General features: G+C 41.1%; 2 protein-coding genes and 1 long non-coding RNA gene across 3 annotated transcripts in view; 2 read left to right on the top strand and 1 right to left on the bottom strand.

Annotated features, from left to right (window-relative positions):
* The first annotated feature begins 3982 nt into the window (after positions 1-3982).
* LOC122562711 lies at positions 3983-20317 on the top strand. Its single transcript, XR_006315392.1, has 3 exons — positions 3983-3993; positions 16884-16887; positions 20203-20317. It is a non-coding gene; the product is annotated as an uncharacterized LOC122562711 (long non-coding RNA).
* ficd (FIC domain protein adenylyltransferase) lies at positions 4918-13715 on the top strand. Its single transcript, XM_043715812.1, has 2 exons — positions 4918-5231; positions 11379-13715. Exons 1-2 carry the CDS (start codon positions 5003-5005, stop codon positions 12458-12460), a joined length of 1311 nt encoding a protein of 436 aa, XP_043571747.1. The 5' UTR covers positions 4918-5002; the 3' UTR covers positions 12461-13715.
* sart3 (spliceosome associated factor 3, U4/U6 recycling protein) overlaps positions 15038-20323 on the bottom strand; it is a 32896-nt gene continuing 27610 nt past the window's right edge. The window contains exons 17-19 of the mRNA XM_043715811.1: positions 18809-18961; positions 17247-17434; positions 15038-15825 (exon numbers count right to left, since the gene is read on the bottom strand). Coding sequence (XP_043571746.1) covers positions 15636-15825; positions 17247-17434; positions 18809-18961 — 531 coding nt within the window. The 3' untranslated portion in view covers positions 15038-15635. The remainder of the gene's footprint in view (positions 15826-17246; positions 17435-18808; positions 18962-20323) is intronic.

The following is a 20323-nucleotide window of genomic DNA, read 5'->3' as shown; positions in this document are numbered from 1 at the left end:
AAAAGCTCATCTCTATCTACCCTGTCTATACCCTTCTTCATTTTGTAGACCTCAGTCATGTCTCCCCTCAGTCTCCTTTTTTCTAATGAAAACAAACCTAACTTACTCAACCTCTCTTCATAGCTAACACTTTCCATACCAGGCAACATCCTCGTAAACCTTCTCTGCACCCTCTCCAAAGAGTCCACATCCTTTTTAGTAATGTGGCGACCAGAACTGTACACAGTATTCTAAATATGGCCGAACCAATGTCGTGTACAATTTTAACATGATCTGCCATCTTCTATACTCAATATCCTGTCCGATGAAGGCAAGTATACCATATGCTACCTTGACCACTCTATCCACCTGTGCAGCAACCTTCAGGGTACAATAGACATGAACTTCCAGATCTCTCTGCTCATCAACTTTTCCCAAGGCTCTTTCGTTTACTGTATAATTCGCTCTAGAATTAGACTTCCCAAAATTCATCACCACATTTGCCTGGATTGAAATCCATCTGCCACTTTTCCACCCAGTGGTGCGTCTATCTATAGTCTCCTGTATTCTTTGACAGTCCCTTATGCTTTCTGCTACTCCAACAATCTTTGTGTCATCTGTAAACTTGCTAATCATACCAACAGTTCCCTCTTCCAGATCATTTATGTATATCACAAAAACAGTGGCCCTAGCATTGATCCCTGTGGAACACCACTGGTCACCTTTCTTCATTTCGAGAAACTCTCTTCAACTACTACTGTCTGTCGCTTGTTGCTCAACCAGTTCTTTATCCACCTGGCTAGAACACCCTGCACACCATGTGACTTCACTTTCTCCATTAGTCTACCATGGGGAACCTTATCAAACGCCTTACTAAAGTCCATGTATATGACATCTACAGCCCTTCCTTCAACTTGGTCACTTCCTCGAAGAACTCCATTGGTAAGGCATGATCTCACCCCCCACAAAGCCATGTTGCCTATCACTGATAAGCTCATTCTTTTCTAAATATAAATAGATTTTATCTCTCAGTACCTTCTCCAGCAACTTTCCCACCACTGACATCAAACTCACTGGTCTTGCAGTTATTACCCTTCTTGTACAGGGGACAACATGAAAATCCTCCAGTCCTCTGGTACCTCAGCTCTGTTAAGGATGCTACAAAGATATCTGTCAGGACCACAGCTATTTCCTCTCTCACCTCCCTCAGCTACCTGGGATAGATCCCATCCGGTCCTAGGGATTTGTCCACCTTAATAAACTCTAGCCTACCCAACACATCTTTCCTACTTATGTCAATGTGACCTTGAGTTATCAAACTTCTATCTCTAATCTCAACATTTATCATGTCCCTCTTCTCAGTGAACACTGATGCAAAGCAATCATTCAGAATCTCAGCCATTGTTTCAGATTCGACACACAGCCTTCCTTCATTATCCTTTAGTGGACCAATCCTTTATCTAGTTACCCGCTTGTTTCTTATAAAAGAATAAAAGGCTTTGGGATTCTCCTTAATTCTGCTTGCTAAAGCAATTTCACGGTCCCTTTTAGCCCGCTTGATTCCTCATTTAAGACTGCTCCTACTCTTCCGATATTCCTCCAGGGCCCGTTCTGTTCTTAGCAGACTGGACCTTATGTACACTTTCCTTTTCGTCCTGGCTAATCTTACAATTTCTCCTGTCATCCCAAGTTCACAAATCTTGCCTTTACTATCCTTTGCTTTTAACGGGACATGCCTATCCTGCACTATCTTTAACCTATCTTTGAAAGCCTCCCATATATCAAATGTGGACTTCCCTTCAAATAGTTGTATCCAATCCACATTTCCCAGTTCCTGCCTAATTTTGATATAATTGGCCTTGGTCCAGTTTAGTACTCTTCCCTTAGGACCACAGAAAGATAAAGGATGTGATGAAAGAACAGTGGCAATGTTAACTAGGTGAAGCAAACTAACACTTGTTTCCAACTTTTTATCTGTGCCTTGCTTTTGTAACTTCATTTAGTTTTGTGTAAAAAGTTAAATACCACACAACACCATGTTATAACTTTGTGATTTTTAATTTTGTTCACCCCAGTTCAACACTGGCACCTCCACATCATTGTTTTGTGTAGCATGAGTTGCACTTGTATGTTTTCTAATGCATGATAGTTCACTGTTTCCAGTTAGCAGTAAAATTGCAGCAATTTTCTTTGAGCTCTTTTTTTTAAGGCTTTTGTATGATTGGTGGCATCTGCTGTTGATGAATGGATAACCTTCAGTGGCTTGAGCTGGACATAGTGAAGTGATCACTGAATAAAACACCATGGGACTGATGAAAAGGTTTCATTTTTTATACAAAAGTAAAATGTTGGAATTTTTTTTAAAAAATGGAAATACTCACCTGGTCTAGCAGCATATATGGAGAAAGAAACAAAGTTAAGACCAATATGAATAATCTTTGGTGCTGATGGGGGCTGGAAAATTATGGTTTTCATTCCTTTGACAAAGGTGTTGGAGGTGCTAATGAAACAGATGGTGAGGGTGCCCTGAGCAAAAGATCTTTCACAATGCATCTCCAATATCTTTCCTTTTCTTAACTGAGGATTGTTGTTGGAGCTGCACTCATCCAGGTGATTCTTCCACCTCTTTCTTCCTTCTCCATTCCTCCTCTTCCCTTCTTCTCCCTTCCTTCTCTTCCCTCACTCCCTCCTTCCCCTCCCCCCAATCACCATCAGTTTCCAGTCTCTTTCACCTCAAAAGCGGAGTGACTCAAGAACTTTCTATTTTATGTCTCTAACATCCCCAGTCTCTTGCTCTGATCTGTTCAGTGGGGATCTGCAGTCTCCTGCTCTGATCTGCTCATTGGAGATCTGCCTGCAGTCACAGAATCATAAAGATTGCCAGCCCAGAAAATGATCCTTTGACCCATAGTGTCTGTGCCAGTTGAAAACAACTGTAATCCCATTTTCCAGTACTTGGTCCATTGTCTTGTATACCTTGGCATCACAAGTGCATATCTTAAATACTTTGTAAATATTATCAGGCCACCCTCACAGGCAGTGAGATCCAGATTCATACCATCCTCTGGGTGAAAATGTTTTTCCTCACATCCCCTATTCCTTACCTTAAATCCAAATCCCCTGATTTATTCCTCCATCAAGGAGTAAAGTTTCTTCCTGTCTACACTATCCATACTCCTCAATTTTTTACATTTCAGGAATGTCCTTTCTCAATCTCTTCTCAGGAAAACAATACCAGTCTATTCAATCTCTCATCGTAACTAAAACTCTCCAGCCCAGGCAGTATCTTGGTGAATCTCCTCTGCACCATCCCCATTGTAATCCCTCTAAAAATATGAATTCCAAAATTACAATAGCTGAGGTCTGACTGACATTTTATTCAGTTTCAGCATAACCTCCTTGCTCTTAAACTCCAAACCTCAGCTAATACAAGCGAGTATGCCATTTGTCTTCTTAACCACATTATCCACTTGCCGTGTACCTTTTAGGGACCAGTGTATATCAAAGTCTTTTGGACTCTCTGTGCTTCCCATGGTCCTACTGTTGATTATGTAATCTCTTGCCTTGTTTTTCTTGTCCAAGCGCATCACCTCACATTTATCCAAATTGAATCCATTTGTCGCTGACTAGCTTGTCCTCATCCTCCTGTAATCCAAGGCGATCCTCCTCACTATTTACCACCCCAACATTTTTTTATCACCTGTGAATTTACTGACCAACCATTGTGCATTCAAGTCTAAATCATTTTTATAAACCACAAACAGCAAGGGTCCCAACACTGACCTGAGTTGGGAAACAAAATCCCTCAACCATCAACCCCTATTTCCTGTCATTCAGCCAATTGTGGGTCCAATTTACCAAATTTCCTTGGATCCCATGGGCTCTTACATTTTGTTATCAGTTTCGCATGAGGAAGCTTTTCAAAAAGCTTGCTAAAGTTCAAGCAGACTACATCAAAAGCATTGATTGCCCTCTTCTACACACCTGGTCACCTCTTCAAAAAAATTTAATCTAGTTGTTCAGACGTGACCTCTCTTAGCAGAGCCGTACTGACTGTTTTTGTTCCATCGATTACTGTAATTCTGTCCTTCAGAATTGCATCCAATAGTTTCCCCCACCACTGGCCTGTAGTTTCCCGATTTAACCTTTGGTCCTTTCTTGAATAACAGTATAATATTGGCTAACCTCCAGTCCTCCAGCAAACTTCCTGTGGCCAGGGAGGAATTGCCACTGCTCTGTCCTCCTTTGCCTCATTTAACAACGCTGGATACCATTCATTTGACCTTTGAGATTCATCTACTTATAAGCCTGGGCGGTACTCAAATCCTCCTTTTTAATTTGATCATTTCTTTGCGACAGTATATGTCTCTATTCAATGAGGATCTGTAGTCTTCTGCTCTGGGTTGTCCACTTGGTGATCTACAGATTTCTTGCTCTGGTTTGTCAGTGCAAATCTGCAGTCTCATGTTCATAAGGATCTGCAATCTCCTGCTCTGATCTTAATGGGGAGCTGCAGTGTGTCACTCTGGGTACAGTGGGGAGCTGCAGTGTGTCTGTGTTTGCCTGTCTCAGGGATTGTGACCAGCTGTTGCAAAGTTAAAAATCACACAACACCAGGTGATAGTTCAACAGGTTTATTTGGAAGCACTAGCTTTCAAAACGCAGCCTCTTCATGAGGTGGATCATCAGACCACTATCTGATGAAGAGGCAGCGCTTCGAAAGCTAGTGCTTCCAAATAAACCTGGAGTTGAGTGATTTTTAACTTTGTTGAAAAGTACCATCTGGTCCAACTCAGATGCAGCAAAGCCATTGTTAACGTCACGTGGGTCACTCGGATATGCGCAGTAGCTCATGTGATTGGCTGAGGGATGGAGACGTTGCCGTTGTGTATTGGCCAGGATAATGATTGACAGATGTGGCACCCAATAGGTGATGAGAGAAGTCTCACGGGCGGACCAATGATGGAGCAGGGAGAGGCGGGTCCGGGAGCCGGCGGCCGCGGTCTCAAAGAGAGCGGTCGCCATGGGCCTGGGCGGCAGGCGGCTGTCGGCAGCAGCGGGGGCCGTGCTGCTCGGCTCGCTGACCGCTGTGCTTCTCCCCCAGCTCCGGGACGGTTTGTGGTCACTGCGACGGCGCCTGTGGGAGGTGGTCCTGGACGGCGAACCGAGCACCGGGCTGAGCCTGAGCTATAGCGGAGTGGAGCTGAGCCAGCTGGAGGAGGCCTGGGCACTCAGGCAGAAAGCGGGACCGGGTAAGGAGCGGCAGAGGCGGCCTGGCCACTCACCCTCTCGAGCGGGTGGTTTCTCTTCGAGCTTTGCGGGGGGAATCCGAGGTTTCTGAGGGGGCAGAGACCGAGTAAAGGAGAGGGACACTGACACTCACACAGATAGGAAGGAGATCTAAGTGCAGATCTGCAGCCTCATGTTCATAAGGATCTGCAATCTCCTGCTCTGATCTTAATGGGGAGCTGTAGCGTGTCACTCTGGGTGCAGAGTAAAAGAGACTTAGGTCTCTTTTATGTCTTTCCCCTCTCACCCTAAATCTAGTTCTGGACTCCCTGACCCCAGGGAAAAGACTTTGACTATTTACCCTGTCCATGCCCCTCATAATTTTGTAAACCTCTAAGGTCATCCCTCAACCTCTGACACTCCAGGGAAAACAGCACCAGCCTCTCCCTATAGCTCAAATCCTCCAATCCTGGCGACAGCCTTGTAAATCTTTTCTGAACCCTTTCAAGTTTCACAACATCTTTCCGATAGGAAGACCAGAATTGCACACAATATTCCAACAGTGGCCTAACCAATGTCCCGTACTGCTGCAACATGACCTCCCAACTCCTGTACTCAATACTCTGACCAATAAAAAGGAAAGCATACCAAATGCCTTCTTCACTATCCTATCTACCTGCGACCCCGCTTTCAAGGAGCTATGAACTTGCACTCCAAGGTCTTTGTTCAGCAACACTCCCTCGGACCTTACCATTGTGTGTATAAGTCCTGCTAAGATTTGCTTTCCCAAAATGCAGCACCTCACATTTATCTGAATTAAACTCCGTCTGCCACTTCTCAGCCCATTGGCCCATCTGGTCCAGATCCTGTTGTAATCTGAGGTAACCCTCTTCGCTGTCCACTACACCTCCAATTTTGGTGTCATCTGCAAACTTACTAACTGTGTACCTCTTATGCTCGCATCCAAATCATTTATGTAAATGACAAAAATTAGAGGACCCAGCACCGATCCTTGTAGCACTCCACTGGTCACAGGCCTCCAGTCTGAAAAACAACCCTTCACCACCACCCTCTGTCTTCTACCTTTGATCCAGTTCTCCCTGTATTCCGTGAGATCTAACCTTGGTAATCAGTCTCCCATGGGGAACCTTGTCGAACGCCTTACTGAAATCCATATAGATCACATCTACTGTTCTGCCCTCATCAATCCTCTTTCTTACTTCCTCAAAAAACTCAATCAAGTTAGTGAGACATGATTTCCCACACACAAAGCCATGTTGACCTAATCAGTCCTTGTCTTTCCAAATACATGTACATCCTGTCCCTCAGGATTCCCTCCAACAACTTGCCGACCGCCAATGTCAGGCTCACTGATCTCTAGTTCCCTGGCTTGTCCTTACCACCCTTCTTAAACAGTGACACCACGTTAACCAACCTCTAGTCTTCCTGCAACTCACCTGTGACTATCAATGATATAAATATCTCAGTAAGAGGCCCAGCAATCACTTCTCTAGGTTCCCACAGTGTTCTGGGGTACACCTGATCTGGTCCTAGGGATTTATACACTTTTACCCATTTCAAGACATCCAGCACTTCCTTCTCTGTAATAGGGACATTTTACCAGATGTCACCATCTATTTCCCTACAATCATATCTTCCATATCCATTTCCACAGTAAATACTGATGCAAAATACTCATTTTGTATCTTCCCCCATTTTCTGCGGCTCCACACAAAGGCCATCTTGGTGATCTTTATAACATAGAACAATACAGCACAGAACAGGCCCTTCGGCCCACGATGTTGTGCCGAACATTTGTCCTAGCTTAAGCACCCATCCATGTACCTATCCAATTGCCGCTTAAAGGTCACCAAAGATTCTGACTCTACCACTCCCACAGGCAGCGCATTCCATGCCCCCAACCCACCCCTAACATCTCCCCTATACCTTCCACCCTTCACCTTAAATTTATGTCCCCTTGTAACACTCTGTTGTACCCAGGGAAAAAAATTCTGACTGTCTACTCTATCTATTCCTCTGATCATCTTATAAACCTCTATCAAGTCACCCCTCATCCTTCGCCGTTCCAACGAGAAAAGGCCTAGCACTCTCAACCTATCCTCGTACGACCTATTCTCCATTCCAGGCAACATCCTGGTAAATCTTCTCTTCACCCTCTCCAAAGCTTCCACATCTTTCCTAAAGTGAGGCGACCAGAACTGCACACAGTACTCCAAATGTGGCCTAACCAAAGTCCTGTACAGTTGCAACATCACTTCACGACTCTTGAATTCAATCCCTCTGCTAATGAACGCTAATACACCATAGGCCTTCTTACAAGCTCTATCCACCTGAGTGGCAACTTTCAAAGATCTTTGAACATAGACCCCAAGATCCCTCTGTTCCTCCACCTCACTAAGAACCCTACCGTTAACCCTGTATTCCGCATTCTTATTTGTCTTTCTAAAATGGACAACCTCACACTTGGCAGGGTTGAACTCCATCTGCCACTCCTCAGCCCAGCTCTACATCATATCTAAGTCCCTTTGCAGCCCTCACTATCCACAACTCCTCCAATCTTCGTATCATCTGCAAATTTACTGACCCACCCTTCGACTCCCTCATCCAAGTCATTAATAAAAATTACAAACAGCAGAGGAACTGATCCCTGCGGAACTCCACTTTGAGGGGCCCTATTCTCTCCCTAGTTACCCTTTTGTCCTTAATGCATTTGTAAAAACTCTTTGGATTCTCTTTAACCTTATTTGCCCTCCTGATTTCTTCTTAAGTATACTCCTACTTCCCTTATACTCTTCTCAGGATTCACTTGATCTATCCTGTCTATACCTGACATATGCTTCCTTCTTTTTCTTAACCAAATCCTCAATTTCTTTAGTCATCCAGCATTCCCTACACCTACCAGCCTTTCCTTTCACCCTAACAGGAATATACTTTCTCTGGATTCTCGTTATCTCATTTCTGAAGGCTTCCCATTTTTCAGCCGTCCCTTTACCTGCAAACATCTCCCAAAAGCTAGTGCTTCCAAATAAACCTGCTGGACTATAACCTGGTGTTGTGATTTTTAACTTTTGTTTTTGAGCTGCATCGAAGGTTTTGGGGCATCATACTGGGCAGTTGCCACAGCCTCCAGCATTCCCCTTCCTCTTGTCGTGGCCATTAATATCTGGATCCTCAACAACTTCTTAAAACTACTTCACTTTCCCCAGCAACAAATAGCGTTGAGAGAGACGTAGTTTTTTTTTAAATAGCAGGTCCCTTGGCTTGTCGCCTCATATGCAGTGGCGTGTGAGGAGTTTATTTAGATACTACATAAATGTTTTGAGGTTTCCGGTCTCTGCTACCCTTTTAGGCAGTGAGCTCCAGGTGCCTATAGTATGACTTTATTTTTTCTTCCAATCCCCTGTCAACTACCAGTTCCTTACTTTAAAACTGTCTCCTGAGCCCTATACTGAGAGAAGAGTTTCTCCCTATCCACGCTCGGCCCCTCATAACTTTGCACACTTCATTCAGGTGTCTCAGTTTTCTTTGCTGAGAGGAATTTGTAGTAGACTGTATCACTCCTGCCCAGCCAACATCTAGGTGAATCTCCTCCTCACCTTTTCTGGTCCACACCTTGAACGCAGTAAAACATTCCAGTAGCAGACCACAAAATTAACACTGAGCCAGAGGTGACCCAAAGCTTGTTCAGTTGTATTTTTTTAAGGGGAGGTTAAAGGAGGATAAACAGAAGACAAGGTTTAGGAATGAAATTCTCCAACTGAGGATAGGTGAAGACTTTAGTTGCCAGACTAGCATTGGAGGTATGTTGCATTCTCAAAGGGTTATGGAGCTGGAGGGGTTAGCTTACCTCGGAAGGACTATAATCAGGTCGTACTGTCTACTAGCCTTCACCTATCCCCACTTCACTGTGCGCCCCCCCCCCCAAGTCCTGAAGTAGGGTCACACCTAAAACATCAACTTCTCCACCTCCCGATACTCCCTGGCTTACTATGTTCTTCCAGTTTCCTGCCTGTCTGCTTTGGATTCCAGTATATGTGTTCTTTTTGTCTTAAGAGTATAATTATGGCAGTGATCAAGCATTGGGAATTTTAACATTTGGGTAGTGGGAGTCAGTCTGGGTGAGCAGGCACAGTCTGAATGGTAATTAGTGCAAGTTCAGAATGTAGTTTGTAAGTTTATGGAGAATGACAGATGTTGGCTGACCAGGCAGCCATTCGAATTGTCAAAAATTGGCATGCACATGTTGGCCCAGTTTACTACACAAACTATTTTAAAGGCCCACATGTATAAATATATTGCCATCGCACTACAAAAATAAATTAGAAGGTACATCGGTCTGTAGATTCAAAGGTCTGTGGCTTACTCTTTCAAGGTTTAGGCAGGAGCAGAAATGAATGATGTTAGAGAATTATCCAGCTGCAAGGTTTGTGAAGGTTTGTAGCTCAGGTTGAAGTTTAAGGTGTAGGTTTGCTCGCTGAGCTGTAGGTTTGATATCCAGATGTTTCATTACCTGGCTAGGTAACATCATCAGTGGTGACCTCCAAGTGAAGCGAAGCTGTTGTCTCCTGCTTTCTATTTGTATCTTTCTCCTGGATGGGGTTCCTGGGGTTTGTGGTGATGTCATTTCCTGTTCGTTTTCTGATGGGTTGATAGATGGTATCTCGATCAATGCGTTTGTTTATGGCGTTGTGGTTGGAGTGCCAGGCCTCTAGGAATTCTCTGGCATGTCTTTGCTTAGCCTGTCCCAGGATAGATGTGTTGTCCCAGTCGAAATGGTGATTTTTTTCGTCTGTGTGTAGGGCTAAGAGGGAGAGAGCAACTATCCCAACACACACAAACGAAGCTGTATCAGAACACTATTCCTAGTAGCACACAAATCCACCAACACTCTCAAACAAAAACTAACAAACTTAAAAGACCCAGTACAACCCATGGACAAAACCAAACGTCATCTACAAAATTCCATGCAAGGACTGCCAGAAACACTACGTAGGACAAACAGGAAGAAAGTTAGCCACCAGGATACACGAACACCAGCTAGCCACAAAAAGACATGACCCTCTCTCCCTCGTAGCCCTGCACACAGATGAAAAAAAACCACCATTTTGACTGGGACAACACATCTATCCTGGGACAGGCTAAGCAAAGACATGCCAGAGAATTCCTAGAGGCCTGGCACTCCAACCACAACGCCATAAACAAACGCATAGATCTAGATGCCATCTATTAACCCCTCAGAAAACGAACAGGAAATGATATCACAACAAACCCCAGGAACCCCATCTAGGAGAAAGATATAAGTAGAAAGTAGGAGACAACAGCTTCGCTTCATTTGGAGGTTGCCACTGATGTTACCTAGCCAGGTAATGAAACGTCTGAATAGCAAACCTACACCCTAAATTATCCAGCTACGGGCCGTTCCACATGGCTGCAACCTATCAATATTTTGTGTAAACATAGGATATAATGTTGTTTGAGAGAGTTGATGATTTGCATTGTGTTATTTATGACAACTGTATGTGACTATGGCCATTTGAATTCTATAAAATTTAATCAGTGGATGTGCTCTCTTTTGAATTTTCTACTTCCTGCTTCTTTTAACCAATTCCCAGTAGGAGATTATCTTGGCACTCTGTCCACAGTTATGTAACTAGTGGCTATCATTTTTCAGATAATCTAATTATTTGTGAATAAGTATACACTTCCACTGATGAAGGAGCAGCACTCTGAAAGCTTGTGGTTTCAAATAAACCTGTTGGCCTGTACTGTTGGACTGGTGTTGTGTGATTTCTGACTTTGTCCGCCCCAGTCCAGCACCAGCACCTCCACATCGTGTTGTGGATCTGTGCAATACCACATGTACTGATAGCTGAATGCATTCATACCAAGTCCCAGATTTTGCTGTCTGTTCTGCCAAACTTTTAATATTCATTGACTGGTAGGTGACTTGTTTCAAAGTAACTGGATACAGAAATCCAGAACAAAAGTCCATTTTGCAGTCAGTCTGTGACATTTGACATAATGGGTTACAGTTGGCTGAAGATCTGATTATCCTGTGTAGTAATTACAAATGACCACAAATCTCATCCATTACTGACTATGTGGTACATTTTGCTCCATTTAAATTAGAAACTGATTTTTAATTTCAGAAATCCAGTTGGAAGCTAAAGCTGCTCTGCACCAGGCTCTGGAGATGAAACGTTTGGGAAAGCGTGAGAAGGCATATAGGCTATTCATGCATGCCCTCAACATGGACCCTAATTATGTGGACGCTTTAAATGAATTGGGTGTTTTCATGGAAGAAGATAAGGATGTTATTCAGGCTGACCATTTATATACAAAAGCTTTGACCATTTCTCCATGTGATGAGAAGGCATTGGTCAACCGTGATAGGACATTACCATTGGTGGAAGAAATTGACCAAAAACAATTTAGTATTCTTGACCGGAAAGTTAAAAAATTGATGGCTATACCCAAAGGGAATGCAGCACTGCACCGTGTAATGGAAGAAAGTTATTACCATCATATTTATCACACCGTGGCAATTGAGGGGAATACACTGACACTGTCTGAAATCAGGCACATCATAGAAACTAGGTATGCTGTGCCCGGGAAAAGCCTGATGGAACAGAATGAAGTTATCGGGGTTGATGCAGCCATGAAATATCTCAACAAGTCTTTGGTATCCAGAATTGGATCTGTTAATATTGATGATATTTTACAGATTCACAAAAGAGTTTTAGGATATGTTGACCCTGTAGAAGCTGGAAGATTTCGGACCAATCAAGTCTTTGTGGGTCACCACATTCCTCCCCATCCAAGGGATGTAAAGAAACAAATGCAGGAGCTGGTTCAGTGGTTGAATTCTGAAGAAGCCATGAGTCTACATCCTGTTGAAATTGCAGCCCTTGCACATTATAAACTTGTCTACATCCATCCCTTTATAGATGGAAATGGAAGGACAGCACGATTACTTATGAATCTAATCCTAATGCAAGCAGGTTACCCACCTGTCACTATCCGCAAGGAACAAAGGGCTGAGTATTATAGTGCACTGGACTTGGCCAATGAGGGAGATGTAAGACCATTTATTCGTTTCATTGGAAAGTGCACAGAAATGACTCTTGACTTACTGCTAATTGCAACAACCGATCACTCTGTGGATAAAGGTTTACCTGAAGCTAATCCAAACCATTCAGATTATACACAAACAATTCTAATTAAAAATTAAACTCTCATTATTCCATGCTGTTTAAGGACATGAGTTGCTGGGATCGACAACAGTCTAAATTTTAGTCAATATTGATTCCTTTAGTTCAGAAACTTGTCAAGTTCTTTACTGAAGGGTTGTGCATGTTAGGCTGTTTTTTTGCTTGGCTTTATCATGAGATCCTGAACCAGCCATGCGTGTTTGCATTTGTTATGTTGGTTGCTTAACAGTTTGGATCTGCAGAATAAAAGCTGCAAAAAAAAAACCCACAATATATTTAGGTATTCTGGGTTATATCCAGGTACAGGATGTGATTTAAACTGGACACATTCTGAACTGGGCAATTGCCATAACTTAATTGGGACTGCATTTCTTAGGCTGATCTGTGATCGATACTATCCCTGATTTTTAAGTGTCTATATTTACAGAGACTATTTTACATGGTCTAAATATAAACACTATGGACATGATGACAGATTGGGCTGTGTATATTTTCAAGAGTTAAAAAAAAATGTCCATCCCACGGTTTGTAGTGAGGGGTGCAAGTAGTATTGTTCATACACTTAACTTTGGTTTGTGTCTCTTGCTAGAAAAAGCTATTTTGTTTAAAAGATTAACTCCTGTTTAGTATCTCAGTGCTGATTTTTTTTTGTTTTGGTGGCATTTTTTAGCAATCCAGTAGATTGAGGGGAAAAAAAAATCACCCCGTTGTTCCAACTTGTCTCGTACTTGCAGAAATTGCAGCATGTAGTGAAGCTGGAGTCTGATATGTGTAATTGCTCCAAGCCAAACAACACAATGAACGATTGCTGAGTCCGATAATTTCTTTTCAAAAGCTACATAACCATCTTAAAAATGTTTTGGATATCCTGATGTTAAGAAGGATGTCGGTCAGCAGATTATTAATGCATTGTATCCAATTGCTGGTATTCCTGGAGTGTTAGATGTGTTGAATTATGTTGATTGATTTAAAAACTGAATCACATTCCTTCAAACTATAATTTGCCATCATTATAAGAAATTGTTTTTGTTTTATAATTTCTATACTTTTTAATTAAAATCTTGCACTTGAGAAATTAAAATCACTAAGGATTAGAATAAAAGACCAGTGTTAGCAAATTTCATTGGACAATAACCCAATGGGCCAGTGAGATGTTTGTGAATTGAAATTGCACTTTACTTAAACAAAGCCTTTATTTGTTTGTGAAACATAGATATATATATATATATATATATATATACACTATTTAAGATGTAAATAAAGTATTTTGGCATCTATGATATTCTTGACTTTTCCTTTTGGTGGGCTGATGTGGAACAAAGTTCATAACTATGTTTCTTGATTAAAAAAATCTAATTTCAACTTAAATACTTACATTGCTATTTTCACATCACTTGAAACAATGTGCTTTGGAAGATACTGAATATTCTGTCATCAATATTTTCAGTGCTGGGGTGAGAGGGGTCAATGAACCAAATGTATAGCTGTGTCGAACAGCTACAAGGATTTCTACTATTTGTACAATTGAACAAGGTTTACTGGGAAAGGACAGGAAGTGACATCAGCAATGTCAGCTCAACCATCATCCGATTGAAAGGCAGAGTGGACTTAAGGGGCCGAATGGCCTACTACTTATGGTAAACCTTACTAACTCATTAAGGGCCATCTTTGCTTTCCAAATAATCGTCTCAAGATGAATAAACATTGTCATAATTTTAAAAAATTATTAGTTCACTGATATCCTGTTTTGTAATAGTTCTTAAACTAAGGCCTTGGTATTTCAGAGGGTAGGTAAGTGGATTTGGAGTCACATATAGCAAAGATCGAATGAGATGGATTTACCTCCTAAAATTGACTATAAGTAGACAAATTATGATGAAACATTAAATTCTTTTAAGGTTAAGATTCTTGTTAAGCAAGGAAAGTAAATATTCTGGTAGAAGGAATGTGGCAATTTGAAACATGAACAGATCAGTCACCATCTTATTGGCTAACAGGGAAAACATGAAGGCATGATGGCCCACTTCTTGCTTCATCAAATGTCAATTGTCAAACCTATTGTGACGCGAGTGCCCCAGTTTTACATAGCACAGACATAATTATTTTTTCCCTTGTTTCTCACACCTTTGCCAGTCTAAAGAATATTTCATAACAGGATGTGGATTCAAGGGAGGGAGTGAGTGATGTGTATATCACTTGGTACTACCCACTTATCTACCAGAGTAAAAAGGGATGTTATTTCATGAACTTTAAGATAGTAGGTGTTGTCACCTTAGTAGGGGAGGAAAGGTTGCTTCCAATTTGCACAAAGTCCTGTAAACAGCAGTACAAAGGTGATATGGGTTAAAGATGAATAGCAGCATGCCAATAGGAAATGTCTTGCTCTTCTGGAAGGCAGATGAAGCCTTAGTTTATTCACAAATCACATGAAAGATGTGCTGGTAGTACAGCTGTGGACTGATAAATCACTCGTAGAATTTCAGCCGATTAAACCATAGTCTGACAAAGCTAAAAGTCAAGTAAGCATACAAATTTTGAATACAAAAATCAGTAATGACCGCCCCAATAGCTCAGAATGAAAGGATAGCTTTTGTACCTTGTTTTAAACAGTTTTTAATTGGTTCAACTGCAGTGTATTCAATGACATTTTCTTACATTTTCAGGGAACCTGCTCCTGCCCTTAAAGAGGGCAGCTGAAGCCTTAATTTAACACATCCTGACTGTTCTGTGATTTTTAACCAATGAATCCAAAACATGATCCTTAACTAATGTTACATTACAATTCATATATAAAAATCACAGCAATATCAAAAGTAACAATGAAATGGTCCCTGTGATCCTGCTGTAATGTAAATATTTTTACCAAAAATGCAAAACAGTAGCTTCCAGGGCACTTGTTTAAAACTAACCAATTAACAGTTATAAAACACAATCATAAACAAAACAAACATTAAAGCCATTCTCTGTAAATACAATTCAGCAACTGCTTAAAAAATGTTGACAAAGCAAAGCAACATGGAGCTTCCATCAAGGATATTTAACACTTGTCAAACTCTTAAAAAAATGGATTATTTACATTTCAGTACTGTTCATAAGAATCTCTAGTCATGCCTAAAGATGCAAATAGTTTCTGTAAAGACAGTTCACATGTTTCCAGACATCCAGCAGTGTAACAATGATTGCTGTAACATCAGGTTATTTTTTCAGCAGCATTTTTGCAAAATCTGCATTCGTCATCTTTTTAGTCTCTCCCGTTACAGAGGAATCACCTTTTGAATTGCCATCCTGATCCCTCAAAGTACCATTTTCAGTATTCGCTGCAGGTATAGGCAAACGTTGTAATGCACGAGGTACAAGTGCAAGCTGTGTTCGACCTTTGCCCCTCCTAGAAAAATATCAGCGTTAATGAGAGCATTCGCATGGATCAACATATAGTGTCAAAACTGCTGCAAACCAAGAAAATTCTGGACACAATTCAAAAGTCATATTTCTTGGTGCTATCAAAATTTACTTTTGTACATTTATACCAATGTTCCTATTCCGTTTCCCCTATGTTTCAATGTGCATATTGGACTTCACTTTGGATGGGTCCTGCCCTGCCTTTTTAAATGATCCTATCCTCCTCATTCCCCATTAGTTGATACCTTCTTGTCTTTTATTCTTGCATTTTACAAATACTAGTACATACTAGTAATAAACATCAGCGTTCTACCTCTTTTTCACTTAGTAGATAAGTCAAATGCTGTTTTAAGGGTTTCCCCTCATCAAAATCTCCCTGAATCACATCTCACTACATCCCATTCCCAAAACTCCATGATAGTGGCTTTACGTTTCATTTCAATCTGTTCGCTTACATTTGCAGTACCGTTCAGGCTTCTCATTTACAACTTGTTACTCATTCAAGGTACTTGAACTGTGGAATTTTATATTTCCAAGCTATCACGATTTAAATAGACAATTTCAACCTGCACCAAAACACACTTTCTATCCCCTGACCCATGCATCATGATCATTGCAGATATCAGTCAATTTCCTCCTGTATTAGCCTTGCCCACACCAACCCTGCCTAAACTAGCACTTTCAAGGTTATAATTCACTATCAAGATCAGTTCTCATTTTGCCAATTCACATGATGTTGTTTTCAACCCATTGTCATAGTAAATGCCAGAATTTTCCCTATTAGTACATAGATTTATTTTTGTGATATGTAACATATCCCCCCTTAATCCTTTCCTTATCACTTACATATGCAATATGCATATATCCAAGAAGCAATACTGCCATAATCTATATGCAGCTCTTCTATGTAGAAGAGGAACAAAAAAAATCAGAATTGTTTCTAGTGAGGAATAACTGAACTTAGAACTTCAGACGTTTGCTATCTGACTAGAAATTCTGTTGTCATAAACTTCAGAAAGACTCAAATTCAAAATTAGATTTTAGATCTGTGATATATAATTAGATACATAGATGTGTATTACTGCTAAATTATTTGCATTGCTGGTTTTGACACATGCACCTGGTCCCCCGTTAGAAATAGCTGGATATTAGTCTTGGCTTACATTGTCACCACCACAAAAGGGACAACTCTATATAATGGAGCCACAAATGATTCAGATGTCTGTATTAAAAACAAGCACAAATAGCCAACATTTATAAAATATGTTCCTTATTCAGCAGCAATTATTGTCTGAAATAAATGGATGACACAATCAGCTTTGGTTAGACAACTCCCAACTCACCAATTATAACTGTATCATCCACAATAGCTATTGTAATTGTTGTAACAATTTGATTCACACTTACGCTCCATACACCTGCCGAGGAAGCAATGAGCCAGAAGATCTGCTGGTTTCGACCTTGGTAGTCTGTTTTCTCTGGGGCGGATTACTGATGGCTACACTGATTGTGTGATCTTTAATTACCATGCCATCCATCTTAAGAACAGCCTGGGAGGCTTGGGCTTCATTTTCATATTCAGCATATGCTAAACCCTGAAACAGAATTCATTCAAATATTATTCAGCCTTCAAATGGGAAACAACTAATATTGAATAGTTGCTAATAGGCAGACACATATGAAAGACTTTAGAGAAAATGTATAGCTCAGGTTGTAGGTTTGCTCACTGAGCTGGTAGATTTGTTCTCAGATGTTTCGTCACCATGCTCAGTAACATCATCAATGAGACTCTGATGAAGCGCTGGTGTTCTGCCCCACTTCTACTTGTGTGTCTTGGTCTGTTGTGGGTGATATCACTCCGGTTCTGTTTCTGAGGGGTTGGTAAATGGGGTACAAATCGATATGTTTTGGAAAAGACATGACCAACAATCAGTAGTATCCATAAACACTGACGAAAAGGGACACCAGTATGACTGGGACAGGCTAAACAAAGACACGCACGGGAATTCCTAGAGGCCTGGCATTCAAACTGGAACTCCATTCACAAACATATCAACCTGGACCCCATTTACCAACCTCTCAGAAACAGAACCGGAAGTGATATCACCCACCACAGCAGACCAAGACAGATACATAGCAAGCAGGACAGAACACCAGCACTTCATCGGAGACTCACTGATGTTACCGAGCATGGTGACGAAACACCTGAGAACAAATCTACCAGCTCAGTGAGCCATGGACTCAAATGACACAGCAAACTTAAAAGCTTAGGGAGTTTTCCTGGTTTTGGTCGGTAGACTTCAAACTTGAGTCTCAAATCTGGCGATCTGTACGCTACAGTACACCCTGTTTGCAGCTAATGCTGTGGCAATTACATCACAATGACCTTCAAGTTAAAATTACCTACAGGGCATAACCTTCCCACACAGAATTTCAATATTAGTTTAAGATCCAAGGAACAGACCATCTTGTATACTATGACGAAAACTGAGAGACCATAATTTAATGCAGAACAAATAGTCATAAATCATGGAAACAGGCCCTTTGGCCCAACTCGTCCATGCTGAATAGGTTTCCTGAACTGAACAACATGTCTGTGTTTGGTCCAGATCCCTCTAAACCTTTCCTATCCATGTACCTGTCCAAATGTTGTTTAAATGTTGTAACTGCACTTCCTCTCGCAGCTCATCCCACATACACACCACATTGTGTGTGAAAATGTTAATTCAACATGAGTGTTCACACTAAAACCATCAAAACCCAGGTCAGCCAATGCAACGCGCTGAAGATTTTGCTAGTGACCAGGAAAGGCGATTTAAGATTTAAAGTTCCCAGACTTGCGAACACAAAGTCCCTTTGAAATCAATCAGTTTCCAAAGAGTGGAAATTACTCAGTTTGTTCAAGGTAGAAAATATTCTTGTTGCACAAGTAAGCAACAAACACTTCCTCAACATGTAAGAGGATGTACCTTTGGTTTTCCAGAGCGGTTAGTGACAAGACGAATGTCCTTTAGATTTCCATGCTCTTTGCAGATTTCTTCCAGTTCCTCTTTAGTGCAGGAGAAAGGTAAACCAGATATAAAAACCTTGTGCTTCTCCAAGCTAGTGCTATACCTAAACACCTGGAGAAGAATGGGCAGAAAACATTGCGAAAAACAGGTTTATTTAAAGCTCTGTTGTTTCTTGTCAATGTAGTGAATCTTAATAAACACCAGTTCCTCATTGTTGTGTTTCATTGTCTGGGAATGACTTGCAGAATAGCGAATAGTAGAAAATTAGATAATCAAGAGTCATGACAAACAAAGGAAGTAGTGAAATAAGAATATATTAGAATCACAGAAATGTAATGGTACAGGAGACAAATATTTGACACATTGGGTCCTGTACCAGCCAAAAGTTACACATCCAGTCAAATCTTACTTCCTGCCTTTTTATCCATAATCATATGGGTTATCGCGTTCTTTATGATTGTTGCTTATCTCCACGTTTTAGACTCAGTCAAGTACTTTTGAAATGTAATCACTGTTGTATCGCAGGGACTGCAATAGCCATTTTTGCACAGCAAGCTCCCATCAACAGTAACATATAATGACTAGATAATCTACTTTAGTGAAGCTGATAAACGTTGGCCAGGACATTGTTAATAATTCCTCTGACCTTCTTTGAAAGGTCCCACCCAATCTTTCATATCATTTCGGCAGGATGGGGCTCAACTTGACGTCTCATTGAAAAGCCAACTCCTCCAACAGTGTAACACTCCCTCAGTACTGCACTGGAATGCCAGCCAAGAGTTTAGTGCACACACCTAGCATTTAAAGCCAGAGCCTTGTGATTCAAAGGCAGGAGAGCTACCAACTGAGCCACAACTGACATTCCATGACTCACATCCAAGCACCTCTCAAATGCAGCAATGGGAATTTCTCACTCTATCATCCTTTTAAAGCAACAAGATCCAGATCCCCACAATCCCAGTAAATAAACTTTATTATGTACCCTCTCATTTTATCAATTGCTTTATATAAATGTACTCCTGAATAATGACCAAGGAAATAGGTCATTTCTACCCACTCTATCGAGGACCCACAGAATTCTACACCATTAAAGTCATCTCAATTAAATCGCCCCTCAGTTTCCTTTATTGCAAAGGAAACAGCTCCAGCCCATTCAGTCCTTCCTCATAACTAACCTTATCCATTCTTTATTGTGTCCCTTAAACATTTTGTGACAAAGGTTCACTAAGGATCAAAGTAAACATTGATTGAGGTGACAGCAAAATTCACTGAGGTGCACCTCATCAAGTATATGAATCAATTTGGTTGGAACCATATCACAAACATAACTATGGGATTGAGAAATGTACCAGAATTGGTGGTGAAGTGGGTCCTTTCACTTTGGTGCATTAGAATTCCTTGAAAGAAAGGAAAAGTTACAAAAGACAAGGAAAAATATTCAAAGAATATCATAACAAACACCAAAAGTAATAC

This window comes from Chiloscyllium plagiosum, chromosome 25 (assembly GCF_004010195.1).
Source record: "Chiloscyllium plagiosum isolate BGI_BamShark_2017 chromosome 25, ASM401019v2, whole genome shotgun sequence".
NCBI lineage: Eukaryota > Metazoa > Chordata > Chondrichthyes > Orectolobiformes > Hemiscylliidae > Chiloscyllium > Chiloscyllium plagiosum.
This window is presented reverse-complemented; position numbering and strand designations above follow the sequence as displayed.

Bases quoted from the DNA above. Each gene is read 5' to 3' on its own strand.
- ficd (XM_043715812.1), top strand. From the start codon at position 5,003: ATGGGCCTGGGCGGCAGGCGGCTGTCGGCAGCAGCGGGGGCCGTGCTG. The intron at 5,232-11,378 runs GTAAGGAGCGGC...TTTTAATTTCAG, and splicing joins CAGGCAGAAAGCGGGACCGG to AAATCCAGTTGGAAGCTAAA.